Source organism: Argopecten irradians, chromosome 2 (genome assembly GCF_041381155.1).
Source record: "Argopecten irradians isolate NY chromosome 2, Ai_NY, whole genome shotgun sequence".
NCBI lineage: Eukaryota > Metazoa > Mollusca > Bivalvia > Pectinida > Pectinidae > Argopecten > Argopecten irradians.
The window spans coordinates 39256718-39272202 of NC_091135.1; the positions used below are offsets into that span (position 1 = coordinate 39256718).

The window sequence follows — 15485 nt, forward strand, 5'->3', positions numbered from 1 at the left end:
AGGTGTTCATTGGCTTTGACTGGTTGATCCTATAGAGGATTTCATTTGATGGGACTGGATTGGTCCTGTAGAGGATTTCATTGGATGGGACTGGTTGGTCCTGTAGAGGATTTCATTGGATGGGACAGGTTGGTCCTGTAGAGGATTTCATTGGATTGGACTGGTTGGTCCTGTAGAGGATTTCATTGGATTGGACTGGTTGGTCCTGTAGAGGATTTCATTGGTTGGGACTAGTTGGTCCTGTAGAGGATTTCATTGGATGGGACTGGAGGGTCCTGTAGAGGATTTCATTGGATGGGACTAGTTGGTCCTGTAGAGGATTTCATTGGTTGGGACTAGTGGGTCCTGTAGAGGATTTCATTGGATGGGACTAGTGGGTCCTGTAGACGATTTCATTGGATAGAACTAATTGGTCCTGTAGAGGATTTCATTGGATGGGACTGGTTGGTCCTGTAGAGGATTTCATTGGATTGGATTGGTTGGTCCTGTAGACGATTTCATTGGATGGGACTGGTAGGTCATGTAGAGGATTTCATTGGATGGGACTGGTGGGTCCTGTAGAGGATTTCATTGGATGGGACTGGTTGGTCCTGTAGAGGATTTCATTGGATGGGACTAGTTGGTCCTTAGAGGATTTCCTCGTATGGGACTGGTTGGTCCTGTAGAGCATTTCATTGGATTGGACTAATTGGTCCTGTAGAGGATTTCATTGGATGGGACTGGTTGATCCTGTAGAGGATTTCATTGGATGGGACTGGTTGATCCTGTAGAGGATTTCCTCGTATGGGACTGGTTGGTCCTGTAGAGCATTTCATTGGATTGGACTAATTGGTCCTGTAGAGGATTTCATTGGATTGGACTAATTGGTCCTGTAGAGCATTTCATTGGATTGGACTAATTGGTCATGTAGAGGATTTCATTGGATGGGACTGGTTGATCCTGTAGATGGATGGGACTGGTTGATCCTGTAGAGGATTTCCTCGTATGGGACTGGTTGGTCCTGTAGAGCATTTCATTGGATTGGACTAATTGGTCCTGTAGAGGATTTCATTGGATTGGACTAATTGGTCCTGTAGAGCATTTCATTGGATTGGACTAATTGGTCATGTAGAGGATTTCATTGGATGGGACTAATTGGTCATGTAGAGGATTTCATTGGATGGGACTGGTTGATCCTGTAGAGGATTTCATTGGATGGGACTGGTTGATCCTGTAGAGGATTTCATTGGATGGGACTGGTTGGTACTGTAAAGGATTACATTGGATTGGACTGGTTGGTCCTGTAGAGGATTACAATTGATGGGACTAATTGGTCCTGTAGAGGATTTCCTCGGATGGGACTGGTTGGTCCTGTAGAGGATTTCATTGGATGGGACTAGTTGGTCCTTAGAGGATTTCCTCGTATGGGACTGGTTGGTCCTGTAGAGCATTTCATTGGATTGGACTAATTGGTCCTGTAGAGGATTTCATTGGATGGGACTGGTTGGTCCTGTAGAGGATTTCATTGGATGGGACTAGTTGGTCCTTAGAGGATTTCTTCGGATGGGACTGGTTGGTCCTGTAGAGGATTACATTTGATGGGACTAGTTGGTCCTTAGAGGATTTCTTCGGATGGGACTGGTTGGTCCTGTAGAGGATTTCATTGGTTGGGACTTGTTGGTCCTGTAGAGGATTTCATTGGATGGGACTAGTTGGCCTATAGAGGATTTCATTGAATTGGATTGGACTAGTTGGTCCTGTAGAGGATTTCATTGGTTGGGACTAGTTGGTCCTGTAGATGATTTCATTGAATTGGATTGGACTGGTTGGTCCTTTAGAGGATTACATTTGATGGGACTAGTTGGTCCTGTAGAGGATTTCATTGAATTGGATTGGACTGGTTGGTCCTGTAGAGGATTTCATTGATTGAGACTGGTTGGTCCTGTAGAGGATTTCATTGAATTGGATTGTACTGGTTAGTCCTGTAGAGGATTTCATTGGTTGGGACTGGTTGGTCCTGTAGAGGATTTCATTGAATTGGATTGGACTGGTTGGCCCTGTAGAGGATTTCATTGGTTGGGACTGGTTGGTCCTGTAGAGGATTACATTGGATTGGACTGGTTGGTCCTGTAGAGGATTAAATTGGATTGGATGGACTGGTTGGCCCTGTAGAGGATTTAATTGGTTGTGACTGGTTGGTCCTGTAGAGGATTTCATTGGATGGGACTGGTTGGTCCTGTAGAGGATTACATTTGATGGGACTGGTTGGTCCTGTAGAGGGTTTCCTCGTATGGGACTAGTTGGTCCTGTAGAGGATTTCATTGAATTGGATTGTACTGGTTAGTCCTGTAGAGGATTTCATTGAATTGGATTGTACTGGTTAGTCCTGTAGAGGATTTCATTGGTTGGGACTGGTTGGTCCTGTAGAGGATTTCATTGAATTGGATTGGACTGGTTGGCCCTGTAGAGGATTTCATTGGTTGGGACTGGTTGGTCCTGTAGAGGATTTCATTGAATTGGATTGTACTGGTTAGTCCTGTAGAGGATTTCATTGGTTGGGACTGGTTGGTCCTGTAGAGGATTTCATTGAATTGGATTGGACTGGTTGGCCCTGTAGAGGATTTCATTGGTTGGGACTGGTTGGTCCTGTAGAGGATTACATTTGATGGGACTGGTTGGTCCTGTAGAGGATTTCATTGGATGGGACTGGTTGGTCCTGTAGAGGATTTCATTGGATGGGACTGGTTAGTCCTGTAGAGGATTTCATTGGATTGGACTGGTTGGTCCTGTAGAGGATTTCATTGGATGGGACTGGTTGGTCCTGTAGAGGATTTCATTGAACTGGAGTGCACTGGTTGGTCCTGTAGAGGATTACATTTGATGGGACTAGTTGGTCCTGTAGAGGATTTCATTGGATGGGACTAGTTGGTCCTGTAGAGGATTTCATTGGATGGGACTGGTTGGTCCTGTAGAGGATTTCCAGGGATGGGACTGGTTGGTCCTGTAGAGGATTACATTGGTTGGGACTAGTTGGTCCTGTAGAGGATTACATTGGATGGGACTAGTTGGTCCTTAGAGGATTTCATTGGATGGGACTAGTTGGTCCTGTAGAGGATTTCATTGGTTGGGACTGGTTGGTCCTGTAGAGGATTACATTGGATTGGACTGGTTGGTCCTGTAGAGGATTACATTTGATGGGACTAGTTTGTCCTGTAGAGGATTTCATTGGTTGGGAATAGTTGGTCCTGTAGAGGATTACATTGGATGGGACTAGTTGGTCCTGTAGAGGATTTCATTGGTTGGGACTGGTTGGTCCTGTAGAGGATTACATTGGATTGGACTGGTTGGTCTTGTAGAGAATTTCATTGGTTGGGACTAGTTGGTCCTGTAGAGGATTTCATTGGATTGGACTAATTGGTCCTGTAGAGGATTACATTTGACGGGACTAGTTGGTCCTGTAGAGGATTTCTTTGGATTGGACTAATTGGTCCTGTAGAGGATTTCATTGGATTGGACTAATTGGTCCTGAAGAGGATTTCATTGGTTGGGACTAGTTGGTCCTGTAGAGGATTTCATTGCTTGGGACTGGTTGGTCCTGTAGAGGATTTCATTGGATTGGACTGGTTGGTCCCGTAGAGGATTACATTGGATTGGACTGGTTGGTCTTGTAGAGGATTTCATTGGTTGGGACTAGTTGGTCCTGAAGAGGATTTCATTGGTTGGGACTAGTTGGTCCTGTAGAGGATTTCATTGGTTGGGACTGGTTGGTCCTGTAGACGATTTCATTGGATTGGACTGGTTGGTCCTGTAGAGGATTACATTTGATGGGACTAGTTGGTCCTTAGAGGATTTCCTCGGATGGGACTGGTTGGTCCTGTAGAGGATTTCATTGGATTGGACTGATTAGTCCTGTAGAGGATTTCATTGGATTGGACTGATTGGTCCTGTAGAGGATTTCCAGGAATGGGACTGGTTGGTCCTGTAGAGATTATGAAATAATGTTATTAATTGATATTTGAATCATTGATCTAGAGTCTAACCAGTCTATATCGTCTATGAAGACCACTTAAAGGAAAAAAGAAAATGTTTTGTATAGCCAAGTGGTCTTTATACACAGGTCAAATTGTGTTAAAATTGATTGACCAATTGGGTGCTTGAAAAAGTGTACTTTTTACACAGGTAGATTTTATACAGAGATAAAAAGTGGTCTTATTACGCAGGAAGATTTCATACCGAGATGATCAGTGTGGCTGGTTCGACTCTAATTTTGACTTAGCAGAAATATAATTTTTATTGTTGATATTATTCGAGAGCCATGAAGCTTTTTTTGTAATTAAAAATGTGAATGTATAAAGGTTTGTATGTAGAAAATTAATATGTTGTCATGGAAATATGGGATCATCAGTTCTATCGTCTGGAAGGATATTAAATTCTACAGATTTGTTTACTGTGGAATATAATAGAGTGTATTTAGTTGATATGAATCAGGACGTTTGGACAATGAAACGAGTTTTATCAAAAAAGATTGATGAAATTTTGTCAGTTTATTTGTAACTGTAGATTTTCTATATTAATAACCAAGGAAAGTTTTTAATAAAGACAGGCTGATATGTTAACTTTGTAGATTTTATTGACATCCAAGTCGATGTGGCTGTTTGACCTGATCTGTCTGATATATAACAATATGAACTGCAGACTTAAACAAATTTATTTTTATTCCAGACATGGAAACACTATCTGATCTGAAGAAATCCCTCAAGCACTGGGAATCACAGTTTTATAAAGAACACAATCGGAAACCAAAGCAGGTAATGCATACACAATGTACATGTCTTTAACTTGTTGTCATCTGATACACCCCTGTAAACATATTTGAACTATTCTATTTCTGAAGATGGAAGAGCTCATCATAAATGTTGAGGGTAAACTGACTTCTTCCCCATTATATCTATGATGACTGCCTCACATCAGTCCTATATGTCACACTTGTTGTATATTAAACTTCTTACTTTATATTTATATACTGTATTCAACCCAATATTAGTGCCTTCATTCCTTTCTCCCTGTTTGATGTTCTCCTCATGGCCTTCTCCTCATGTTTACCTACCACAATTTGATTGAAGTCTGAAATTATTGAAACCAATGGTTTTTTATTTGATTTATTTTGCATATTGATTGATGGCTTACTTTGTACAATAATTTTGTGAAAGAGTACATAGTCCTAATTTGGTCCTTATAAGCAGCCTTTCCTTTTTAAGCATTCTCAAGTCTTATTAGGTCGCGATTGAATACTGCCAAGTCTAAATCTAGTGGGCCTTTATCAAGGCTAAGTTGAAAACAAATATATAGGCATTCCTTTTAATGTCAAGGTGAAAACTAAGGGACATGACTTACCAGTACTGTGATCAAGGTCAAAACTAGTGAGTCATGACTTTGTGTAAGCAAATTTAAGATACAAGATGATATATTTTCATATTTTGAGGCCAGAGTGACACATTTGGATTAAATCTGTTTGATATTTCCTCTGCAAAACAAATCTTTCCTGACTTATTAGATTTTCAACTGTTGATGTTGTTAATAAAACGATTTTTCATTCAATGATATTTTCAAATATTCACAATAAATATTCTAATGCTCAGATAATGCAAACCAACTGAGAACTTTCTATCCGACGATTTACTTTCGGGAATTTTGCGATCAAAGTAATTTATGAACGTTTATCTTCGCAAATTGTTATCTTTCACATTTATATTGATAACAATTTTCATTTAGATTAAATTTGTTTGAATGCTTATCTTTGCAAACTTGTTTAAAAGGTAAAACATGTAATTTCGTACGACTTTATTGTACATTCACTTCTCATTTGAATTTTGCTGTGTGATATTATGTCTATAGATATGTGTTCCTGGTGTAACATATGTATTGCCTTTCAACAAAACATTTGAATGACAATATCAACAAACTAATTAACTTCTTTTTATCAACTCTTTTTCAGGAAGACATTCAGGAAGCACCAGAAAACATCAAAGGTACTTGCATGGAACTAGTCTAATTGCTTCTTATGAGAAATGGAAAAAAAATGTAATATGAAATAAACTTCCAGTATATTTTCAAGTCTAATACAGATTAGGATGAGACTCTGTGCATGTAGTCTGTCATTGTGTGTAATACAAAACATAGGGGACCAGACTAATCCACTTAATGGTCGTGTTGACAAAGAAATGGAAAACATATCACAATATAGTAATATCCAGTAACTGTTTAGGTCATATGACCCATAGTGCTTCTGCTGGATTTTTGTACCATACTTTGGCATTGAAATTCTTCGAAATGTAGTTTTATTCAAATCTCTTTTCGTTCGTAGTACGTCCATCGTTCTGTGAATAATCTTATAAAGTACTGAAGGGATCTGTCTCAATTTGCATATGCAGGTTTCCCTAGGGCCCTTATTGTGGAAATTCCATTTTGGGACTGATTAGTCAACAAGATGGCCACAGGCAACCATCTTGGATTTTGATAATTGAATTTTGTTGTTGTATATCTTAGAAAGTACTGAAGTGATCTTCCTCAAATTTCATAAGAAGTATGTGTGGTAGTCAAAGTTTGAAAAGCAGAGAAAAGATTCCTCTTTCCATTGTCAGACATAGATCCTTCTTTGATGGGCGCTAGGATCCCTCTGGGATATTAGTAGCACTGTGATTTTTATAAAGGTATCTAAGATTTATTTTGATTTGATCTGAAATTTCATGAAACTCAAAAATGAAAACTTCATAAAGACTTATTATTTCATAAAATCTTGATATAAAATAAATATTCATTTAAGGATGTCCGTCCGTGCGTGCGTCCGTCCGTCCGTCCGAGTATCGTTTCCGGGCTATAACTCCTAAACCGTTCAACTTGGCTACACGAAACTTTCTGTACATGTTAGGCTAGTGCTCTAGTTGTGCCTTTTGCTAATGGGAACCTTTCATTTTCGATACTTTTTCTGTTACCATGGAAACTTATTCAAAAATACCATATTATTAAAGTTTCCTTTCTATTCTGGGCTATAACTCGAAAACCGTTCAACTTGGCTACACGAAACTTTCTGTACATGATAGGCTAGTGCTCTAGTTGTGCCTTTTTCTAATGGGAACCTTCCATTTTCAATACTTTTTCTGTTACCATGGAAACTTATTCAAAAATACCATATTATTAAAGTTTCCTTTCTATTCCGGGCTATAACTCGAAAACCGTTCAACTTTGCTACACGAAACTTTCTGTACATGTTAGGCTAGTGCTCTAGTTGTGCCTTTTGCTAATGGGAACCTTTCATTTTCGATACTTTTTCTGTTACCATGGAAACTTATTTAAAAATACCATATTATTAGCTCACCTGGTCCGAAGGACCGAGGTGAGCTTATGGGATACCGCAGCGTCCGGCGTCCGTCGTCCGTCGTCCGGCGTCCGGCGTCCGTCGTCCGTCGTCCGTCGTCCGTCGTCCGTCAACAATCGACTTCTTCTCCATAACCGCTGGTCGGATTTCAACAAAATTTGACTGGTAGCATCCTTATGGGCTACTAACTAAAAATTGTACAAATGATGAGGCTGACCCCCCAGGGGGCTGAGGGGCGGGGCCAAAAAGGGTCAATTTGACTATTTCCATATAAACGACTTCTTCTCTGAAACCAAGCATGGGATAGCACCCATAATGCAATGGTAGCATCTTTATAGGGTGGGGATTCAAAATTGTACAAATGATGGGGCTGACCCCCCAGGGGGCTGAGGGGCGGGGCCAAAAGGGGTCAATTTGACTATTTCCATATAAACAACTTCTTCTCTGAAACCAAGCATGGGATAGCACCCATAATGCAATGGTAGCATCCTTATAGGGTGGGGATTCAAAATTGTACAAATGATGGGGCAGACCCCCCAGGGGCCTGAGGGGCGGGGCCAAAAGGGGTCAATTTGGCTATTTCCATATAAACAACTTCTTCTCTGGAACCAAGCATGGGATAGCACCCATAATGCAATGGTAGCATCCTTATAGGGTGGGGATTCAAAATTGTACAAATGATGGGGCTGACCCCCGGGGGCCTGAGGGGCGGGGTCAAAAGGGGTCAATTTGGCTATTTCCATATAAACGACTTCTTCTCTGAAACCAAGCATGGGATAGCACCCATAATGCAATGGTAGCATCCTTATAGGGTGGGGATTCAAAATTGTAAAAAAAAAAGGGGCTGACCCCCGGGGGCCTGAGGGGCGGGGTCAAAAGGGGTCAATTTGGCTATTTCCATATAAACAACTTCTTCTCTGAAACCAAACATGGGATAGCACCCATAATGCAATGGTAGCATCCTTATAGGGTGGGGATTCAAAATTGTACAAATGATGGGGCTGACCCCCCGGGGGCCTGAGGGGCGGGGTCAAAAGGGGTCAATTTGGCTATTTCCATATAAACGACTTCTTCTCTGAAACCAAGCATGAGATAGCACTCATAATGCAATGGTAGTATCGTTATAGGGTGGGGATTAAAAATTGTACAAATGATAGGGCTGACCCCCGGGGGCCTGAGGGGCGGGGTCAAAAGGGGTCAATTTGGCTATTTCCATATAAACGACTTCTTCTCTGAAACCAAGCATGAGACAGCATTCATAATGCAATGGTAGAATCGTTATAGGGTGGGGATTCAAAATTGTACAAATGATGGGGCTGACCCCCCGGGGGCCTGAAGGGTGGGGTCAAAGGGGTCGATTTGGCTTTTTCCATATAAATGACTTCTTGTCTGCAACTAAGCATGGGATAGCACCCATAATGCAATGGTAGCATCCTTATAGGGTGGGTATTCCAAATTGTGCAAATGATAGGACTGACCCCCCGGGGGGCCTGAGGGGCGTGGTCAAAAGTGGTCAATTTCCATATTAATGACTTCTTCTCTGCAACTTAACATGGGATTACGCTCATAATGCAATGGTTACATCCTTAAAGGGTTTGGATTCAAAATTTTGCAAATGAAGGGGCTGACCCCCCGGGGGCCTGAAGGGTGGGGTCAAAAGGGGTCAATTTAGCTATTTCCATATAAACGACTTCTTCTCTGCACCTAAGCATGGAAGAGAACTCATAATGCAATGGTAGCATCCTTACAGGGTTGGAATATGAAATTGTACAAATGATAGGGCTGATCCCCGGGGCCTTAGACGGCAGTAGATGCGGGGTCAAAAGGTCAATTAGGCTACTATTTTCATATATATTACTTTGTCTCTGAACCTATGTATTGGATAGCATATTTGTATGGTATCAATAGCATCATTTTAAGGTTGTGATTCAAAATTAAACTTTGGGAGTCAATTTTGCTAATTTTTCTAATGATTGTCAGTCTTTGTGATAATTACTAAAAAAAAACCAGGTGAGCGATACAGGCCCTCTGGGCCTCTTGTTAAAGTTTCCTTTCTATTCCGGGCTATAACTCGAAAACCGTTCAATTTGGCTACACGAAACTTTCTGTACATGTTAGGCTAGTGCTCTAGTTGTGCCTTTTTCTAATGGGAACCTTCCATTTTCAATACTTTTTCTGTTACCATGGAAATTTATTAAAAAATACCATATTATTAAAGTTTCCTTTCTATTCCGGGCTATAATCGAAAACCATTCAACTTGGCTACACGAAACTTTCTGTACATGTTAGGCTAGTGCTCTAGTTGTGCCTTTTGCTAATGGGAACCTTTCATTATATGTTTGAGCTTTCATACACAACTGGGCGCAGGGGATAATGCCAAGCTTTGCGGCTCCTTGTTATTTCATAAAATCTTGATATAAAATAAATATTCATTTAAGGATGTACACCTCTGAGAAGTCAAAAATTTCTTGTATTAAACTTTTTTTCTCATATAGATTTTTGGAAATAGGAGTTCATACCATACAAGAAAATGGAAGAAAAAACATATGTCGGTGTGTTCGTTTTTGAGCTATTGTTACTCAGAGATACCAAGTTGACAAAATCTTAGATTTTTTGGGATTTTTGCCGTTTTGACCATATACACAAGAGTTTAAAGCCATAATTTCCTAATGAGATGTTTGATATGTATGGAAGTTTGAAGAATTTATTTTCCTGTGGTCTTCTTTAAAAATATACAAGTTTTGATTAATAACAACATATGCTACCCCTACCCCTTAATTTTGAGCTACAAAATATACCATTTTCAGGCATTTTTGCCAAATTTAACCCTTTATAGAAACAGTTGTGGTATTAAACTTTTGTTAATATTTTGCATATCAATAGGGAATGGGTTGTTCTTTCTAAATTAGGCAGAAAAATGGGGGGTCAGTGTGCTTACTTTTTTGCCCCATTTGAATATGTGTTATTTTTCAGTATTTTAGAGTAAAAAATAAAAGTGCTCAAATTACCATTAAATGTAAAATTAAAGTGACAAAAGCGTATCACTTCACGCAATAATGCTCAATATTTTAATAACCACAAACCTAGTAAAGATTAACAGCAAAAATTAGCTTGATACAGCTAAAAATGCTGGTGCAGTGATGATTTAAGTAAAAACAATTTCAGTAAAAAATGGTTAAACTATGGCTCTACTCAAAGAGGAAAAGACACAATTTCAAAATGGCCGCCAAATGGGCCATTTCTGAAAATCCATGTATAAAAAAATCTACTGAAAATAGAAATGTAATTTTTTAACAAAACTTGCATCTGGCAACTTGCTACAGATATTGATAAAATATATTTGAAAATCTCATAACTTCTTTGATCTTTGTCGAGACTTCAACGGGACTGAAACCTCAGAAGAATACATCCTTAAGGTCCTTTATGAATTTGCTTTATATTTGTAGTTGCCTACTCGCAGTACAATCAACTTAGGAAGCAAGAGAAGGTAAGATGAACAAGAAGAATGAAGGACGACCGCCAGGGACTATACCATCCTTAATAAGCATAAACCTTTGTATTAAGATCAGGTTAAAATGGCAGGTCATGGATCTCTCCTTTAGAGACTGTTTTCCTGGAATGAGATTTTGTTTTACAAAAGAGTTAAAGCATGTAGTTTAGATATGCTTTTAATTGAGTGTAAATGCTCAATAAACACATATTATATTCTCCACAAGTGTTTCAGTTCAGTGAAAAACACAAGTTATGTGCTCAAGTGTCTAAGTTCAGAAGGCTATATCCCAGAACACCTACAATTTAAAAACATATATCAGCAAGTATGTTGTTAAATATAGACTGTATCATAAAGATACCTTAACCTGTGAGATTTACCTGATTTTTTTACCTAGACATATACTATATTTTGTATTTTGGGCAAAAGGTGGTCAGATGGATTTTGGTGATAGTATCTAGGGATATATGGATATTAATACAAAAATTTCAGGGGCAAAAAAAAAAAAAAAAAAAAAAAATGATTTGAAATGAAAACAAAAGATATTTTTCTTTAAAAGATATCTGTTACAGTCAGCTATGCCAGATCCCGTCTTTGTATATTGAATAGTTATCTCCCCTTGCACTCCCATTACTGATTGGTATTGAATGTGATGACATATGTTTATGAGTATAACAACATATTTTTCAGAGAAAAGTATTTCATTCTCAAATTTTCACATCAATACTTTCTCGCATGGGAAATAACTGTAATATATACAATGACATTTTTTGAAAGATAATTCTGTACTAAGTATAAGGTCAACAATTTCATCCTAAAATGTGTCATTTTTTATTGATATAATTGCTTTTTTACATCACTTGACCATAGGTCATGGTGACCTATTGTGATAGTCTTTTGTCTGTCGTCATGCTTCGTCCATCGTGCGACATCCATTAACATTTCCTTGTGAACGCGATAACTTCAGTAAATATAAACCAAGCTTAATGAAACTTTGTATGTAGACTAACTTTGAAATGATCTCGCAAGAATTTGAAAATCAGTATGATTCAATGGTAATTCATGCAGTTATTATCCCCCACCCAATGAAGTTGGCCGGGGATATACAAATGGGTTCCGTCCGTCGTCTGTCCGTCCGTCCGTCGGTCTGTACGTACGAATGGTTTCCGGAGCATAACTCTAAAACCATTAAGAGATATTTCCACGAAACTTCATACACACATAGGTCTTATGGTCTAGTAGTGCCTTTTGCTATTTTTAGGTTTTCACTTTTTGTACTTTTTTCTGTAACCATGGAAACATTGCTAAAAATGGCAGATTTTTGTGTAAGAATCCTTTCCGGAGCACAACTCTAAATCAGCAGAGATATTTCCACGAAACTTCATAGACACATTGGTCTTATGGTCTAGTAGTGCCTTTTGCTATTTTTAGGTTTTCATTTTTTGCACTTTTTCCGTAACCATGGAAACATTGCTGAAAATATCATATTTTTGTACCAGGTTCGTTTCCGGAGCATAACTGGAAAACCGGTTGAGATATATGCATGAAACTCCATAGGCACATTAGTCTTATGGTCTAGTAGTGCCTTTTGCAATTTTCAGGATTTCACTTTTTGTACTTTTTTCTGTAACCATGGAAACATTGCTGAAAATGGCAGATTTTTGTACCAGGTTCGTTTCCGGAGCACAACTCTAAAACCAGCAGAGATATTTCCATGAAACTTCATAGACACATTGTTCTTATGGTCTAGTAGTGCCTTTTGCTATTTTTAGGTTTTCACGTTTTGTGCTTTTTTCTGTAACCATAGAAACATTGCTGAAAATATCATATTTTTGTAGCAGGTTCATTTCCGGAGCATAACTCTAAAACCAGCAGAGATATTTCCACGAAACTTCATAGACACATTCTTTTTATGGTCTAGTAGTGCCTTTTGCTATTTTAAGGTTTTCACTTTTTGTACTTTTTTCTGTATCATGGAAACATTGCTAAAAATATCATATTTTTGTACCAGGTTCGTTTCCGGAGCATAACTCTAAAACCATTAGAGATATTTCCACGAAACTGTATCATGGAAACATTGCTGAAAATATCATGGTAAATGGTAAATGTTACTTTGCAAAACTCCACCCATCTTTGTGTATATAGTCTAATATAAATGTCAAGGCTGTATACCTGATTCAACAATTGCAGCCCCGCTCTACTTGAATAATACTCCATCTTTCTTTAGCTCAACTTACTTTTTTCTTTTTTTTTTTCCATACACATAAGTCTCCACAATCAAACTTACTTCAGCTTTGATATCTCCATTGGCGGGGGATCTGAATGACTATGTCCTTGTTGCCCTTTGCACTCATAATTACTATTGGACCTTGTGAACAGGATAATTTTAGTAGATATAAACTGAAACTTTGTATGTAGACTACTGTTAAATCATTGATTTTCATGGGGGTTTAATTTTTGTGGATTTTGTTGTTTGACCAAAATTAATGAATTTACGTACCCGCGAAAATTGATCTCTGTTAATGAATGTATACAAATGTCATGTTAGTTTATGCATTCATTAGATGATTATATTAGTACCTCACTGCAGGAAGTCTATTTCAGGGAATAGCATATATAACAAGATCAAATTTGGAAAGTATATATATTGTTCAAAGAAAGACAGTTTTCAAAATTTGATAGACTATATCTACATGTGCAAACGATTAAGTGATTGAGTCTATCATGAAATTATCAATGTGACACGATAATTGTTTCATGGCTACACCTGTAAAAACACTGGTTGAGTACCCACTCTAGCTTGTGATTGTAAATGTACATGGTGTGTAGTGGTAGAGCTTAGTTCCGCTTGAGCGATCACACAGTACAGTGACAGCGTCGACTGTGTATTTTTAACAGTAATGGGTAAGGCCTTCTCCACGAATTTACGTGTCAACGAAATTGTAAAATTTTATAAATTCAAAAATTAAGCCCAATGAAAATAAATGATTTCACAGTAATATTGGAATGACCTCGGATGAGTTCGAAAATCAGTATGATGCAATTGTAATCTATGGAGTTATTGCCCTTTGCACTAATAATTATTTTTGAACCTTGTGAACACTATAACTTTAGTAATATAAACCAAGCTCAATGAAACTTTGTATGTAGACTAACATTGGAATGATCTCAGACGAGTTGGAAAATCAGTATGATTCAGTGGTAAACAGACTTATTGCCCTTTGCACTAATAATGATAATTGGACCTTGTGAATGCGATAACTTAGTAAATATAAACGGAGCTTAACATTAGAACCATCTTGGAGGAGTTTTAAAATTAGTATGATTCAATAGTAGTTTACTGAGTTATTGCCCTTAGCAGTGGTAATTACTATTGGAATGATCTCGGAAAAGTTCGGAAATCAGTATGATTCAACTGTAATTTACGGAGTTATTGCCCTTTGCAATGGTAATTACTATTGGAACTTGTGAATGCGATAACTTTAGAAAATATAAATTGAGTTTAATGAAACTTTTTATGTAGACCTATTAGATGTGTGTTCCTATTTCATGAACAAAAGACATCAGTAAATTACATAACTAATTTGTATGAAAAATCAGGTGACCCTTAAGGACCATAGGCCTCTTGTTCTAATTAAGTTTCCCCAATGGAGTGGGGAACTGTTTGCTTCATTTCTTATTATTCTTCTTCTTCTCCTCCTGGTTCTTTTTTTTTCGCTGCAACTTTGTCTGACCATTTTCTCGAAAACTTCATTCGGATCGCCATGAAATTTTGTGATGTCATTTCTAGTGACCTGTAGATGTATCAACAGGTTTCCTTTTTTTGAGAAGCATCCAACATGGCTGCAGAGCCTTTTATTGTTCAAAATTGAACTGCATATAGATATTTAACTACTGGACAGATTTGCCTGGAATTGGTTTCAATATGTAGTTTAAATCCGACTCTAAATTTTAAATTTGAAAAATACCATAATTATGAGTAAAAAACAAATTTTGTGAATGTTTCAAATTTTCTAAAAACCAGTAAGAGTTAGCTTCCTTTATTCACTGATCAGCAGGGATCCGTTTTAGTTCCAATTGATTTTTGTTGTATTTTTGAAGTTGTAGATCATACTGTTACTAGTGACATAAAATAAATTTGAGGTCATTTTTTTTTACAACTTTTGCAGACCAGGAGTCAAAATGGCTGCCATGACATGCAATTTGTCAAAATGAAACAAAAAGGAACATGGTTGAAAACAAATCTAATACAATTATAGGCATTACTGTGCTTAATATATTAACTTTAAATGATGTGACTTTTCAAAAGCATTTTTCTTCTCCGAAATAGAATTTATTTATCGGTAAATCAATGTCACTCTTGTCAAATTAAGTTCTGTGGAGATTGGGAGAACTTTATGTGACGGCACCCGTCACAATTAGATCTTGTTTTAAATACCATTTAACATCCAGATTAATCTCCTTTTGAGATTCCTTTATGTGTTTATTATAGTAATATATAAGATTTTATAATCAAAGGTTAGTGACACAGTTCAATAGTTTCAATAACACTTTTGTATGATCAGGAACACATTTGTGAACTTGTTGATTCCAGTCTTGAAGTAATGATCGATACTCTCCAGATTTCGGAAACTTTCATTA

General features: G+C 37.9%; 1 protein-coding gene across 1 annotated transcript in view; it reads left to right on the plus strand.

The window, feature by feature from the left end:
• The window catches only part of LOC138316639 (ATP-dependent DNA helicase Q4-like), a 280275-nt gene that overhangs the window by 12111 nt on the left and 252679 nt on the right, over positions 1-15485 (plus strand). Inside the window, exons 2-4 of the mRNA XM_069258313.1 lie at positions 4702-4787; positions 5975-6008; positions 10801-10841. Coding sequence (XP_069114414.1) covers positions 4704-4787; positions 5975-6008; positions 10801-10841 — 159 coding nt within the window. The 5' untranslated portion in view covers positions 4702-4703. The remainder of the gene's footprint in view (positions 1-4701; positions 4788-5974; positions 6009-10800; positions 10842-15485) is intronic.